The sequence below is a fragment of the Arachis ipaensis genome, chromosome B06 (assembly GCF_000816755.2).
Source record: "Arachis ipaensis cultivar K30076 chromosome B06, Araip1.1, whole genome shotgun sequence".
Classification (NCBI taxonomy): domain Eukaryota; kingdom Viridiplantae; phylum Streptophyta; class Magnoliopsida; order Fabales; family Fabaceae; genus Arachis; species Arachis ipaensis.
This window is the reverse complement of record NC_029790.2, coordinates 23014090-23016378: the sequence shown is the minus strand read 5'-3', so window position 1 is coordinate 23016378 and position 2289 is coordinate 23014090. Positions and strand designations below refer to the sequence as shown.

Genomic DNA, 2289 nt, shown 5'->3' with positions numbered 1-2289 from the left:
CAATTTTATGACTTAAGCATAAGACTCTGTGTGGTAGGGTGTTACATTATGGTTATGGTATCAGAGCAGTTCGTTCCTATAGAGCCTGAGGACGGACTGATTATGCTTCTGTGCATTCTCTGTGGATGTGTCTATGTGCTATTAGGATATCTAACTGATATATGTTGTATAAACGTTCATGAGCATGCATTTGGGACCTGAAGCATTGGACTTATGATATTGAGACTGATCAACTTGATATCACTTGTTTGGTGTGTATAGGGACCAGATGTCGACTCGCGAACACGGACGCAGGCAAGGTAGAGGCAGAATAGACAATGCTATGCCTGAAGCGACAGGGAACAATCCTCCTAACCCTGTAGACTTCATGGCTGCCCTAGGGAATATGGCCGCGGCGATGCAAGCGACAGCCGAAGCTTTAGGAAATCAAATAAACAAAGGAAATAATGGCAATAACGGCGATGATGGTCCTATGATGCTTTCCTCCTTCTTGAAGGTTCATCCTCCGACCTTCAGAGGAACCTCAAACCCTACCGATGCGGACAACTGGATTCAAGCTATAGAACGAGCATTACAGGCTCAGCAGGTTCTTGAAGAGCAGTGGGTTGAGTTTGGAACCTATCAACTGCAAGGTGAGGCTCAGCATTGGTGGCAGGGCACGAGGCAAATTCTGCAGCCTAATGGGGTTGTAATATCTTGGAAATTGTTCCAAATAGAGTTTTATAAGAAGTACTTTCCCAGTTCAGTCAGAAATGCTAAGGAACTTGAACTGCTTCAGCTGAAACAAGGCCAGATGACTGTTACTGAGTACACTAGTAGATTTGAGAAATTGTATTGCTTTTCACGGATTTGTCAAGGAGCTCCCGAGGATTTTGCTGAGTGGAAATGTATCAAGTATAAAGGAGGCCTTCGGAGTGATATTCTGAGCTTTGTTGTACCGATGGATATCAGGGTATTTCTGAACTTATGAACAAGAGCCGAATAGCTGAAGAATGTGTGAGGAACGCAGCTGTGGCAAAGAATGATAACCGGGAGTCCCGCTGAAGAGACTACCATCAGAACTTGGCACCAAGGAGTCAAGAATTCAAAAGAAATGAGAACTACCGACCCAATAGGCATCATAAAAACAAGCAAGGACTGTGTTACCGATGCGGATCACCCGGGCATTTAGTTAAGGACTATCCTAATCCACGTGGTGGAAACTCATGATGTAGATAGATCACTATCACCAGGTTGAGGTAATTGCTATGATTAAATTTGAGGAGCAATGTATTATTCTAGAATACCATGATTACTCATAGCCTAAAATAGGGAAGAAAGACCCAGGTTAGAACTGAGAACCAAACTAAATCATTCCGAATAGGATATTGCCGTCAAAGCTTGCAGAGTTTAGTGAAGTTTCTAGTTGGTGTTGGACGAATAATCAAGACTCTTAGAGATAAGCGAATCAGGGGAATAAGACAATAGTTTGTTCACGTAAGAGGGCCCAAGGTGACGGTGGGTCACAAGAAGGAAAAGGTAAACTGAAGACTGATACCTAAAATTTTATTTGCATACAGGAAGTGAGACATCGCACTTACCCATACTTAAGATAAACTAGGATTGTAGGTGTCAAACTTAATAACCCAAAATTGCGAGGAAGAGGCATGACACGAATTTAGCTTTTAGCTGCAAATTACTCAGGTGGCGAGGAAGAGTGAGTAGCGATACGAATTAGAGCCGAGGACCAAATCATTCATGGTTACCTTGTGTACCATAACACCGTTAAAAACAGCAGAGCTTGGAAAGTCAGATGAGATGGGTGATAGAAATGAAGTCCGTTTAATTAAGCATTTCCAGTGTGAAACACCGGTGATGACAAAGGAAGAGGAAGATAACAACAGAAAGACTTTCGATAATCAACTTACTACAGTTCAATCTAAAAGCCAATCACAATATCACCTTTATCAAATCGTCCGTGTACCATGGTTACATCGCAAGTCAGCAGCCAAGCGTTTCCATACTCATTACTCGAGCTTATTTCAACACCATCGTTGGCTATTTGGTAACTCTCCCGATTCTAATTCTTAGTTCATAGTTTTATTTAAATTTGGAATCCCTTTTAACAATTGGAGTAGATAGTCCTTTTAAATTATTCGACTCCTCTATGCCTCAACTTCATATTTTAACTTGAAAACGTGTACTTGTTCTCAACTCACACGCAATCAACTTTCACCACTATCAATCACGAATTCAACCCTTACTATGTCATCAAACAAACTAGAATCAATCTCATCGTAAGCCTACTCG

The 2289-nt window shown here is 41.6% G+C and overlaps 1 protein-coding gene across 1 annotated transcript; it reads left to right on the top strand.

The window, feature by feature from the left end:
* Positions 269-970, top strand: LOC107646681. The gene has a single exon (XM_016350849.1). It carries the CDS (start codon positions 269-271, stop codon positions 968-970), a length of 702 nt encoding a protein of 233 aa, XP_016206335.1.

What these genes read in the sequence shown, in the direction of transcription:
- LOC107646681 (XM_016350849.1), top strand. Translation starts at nt 269, where the DNA reads ATGTCGACTCGCGAACACGGACGCAGGCAAGGTAGAGGCAGAATAGAC.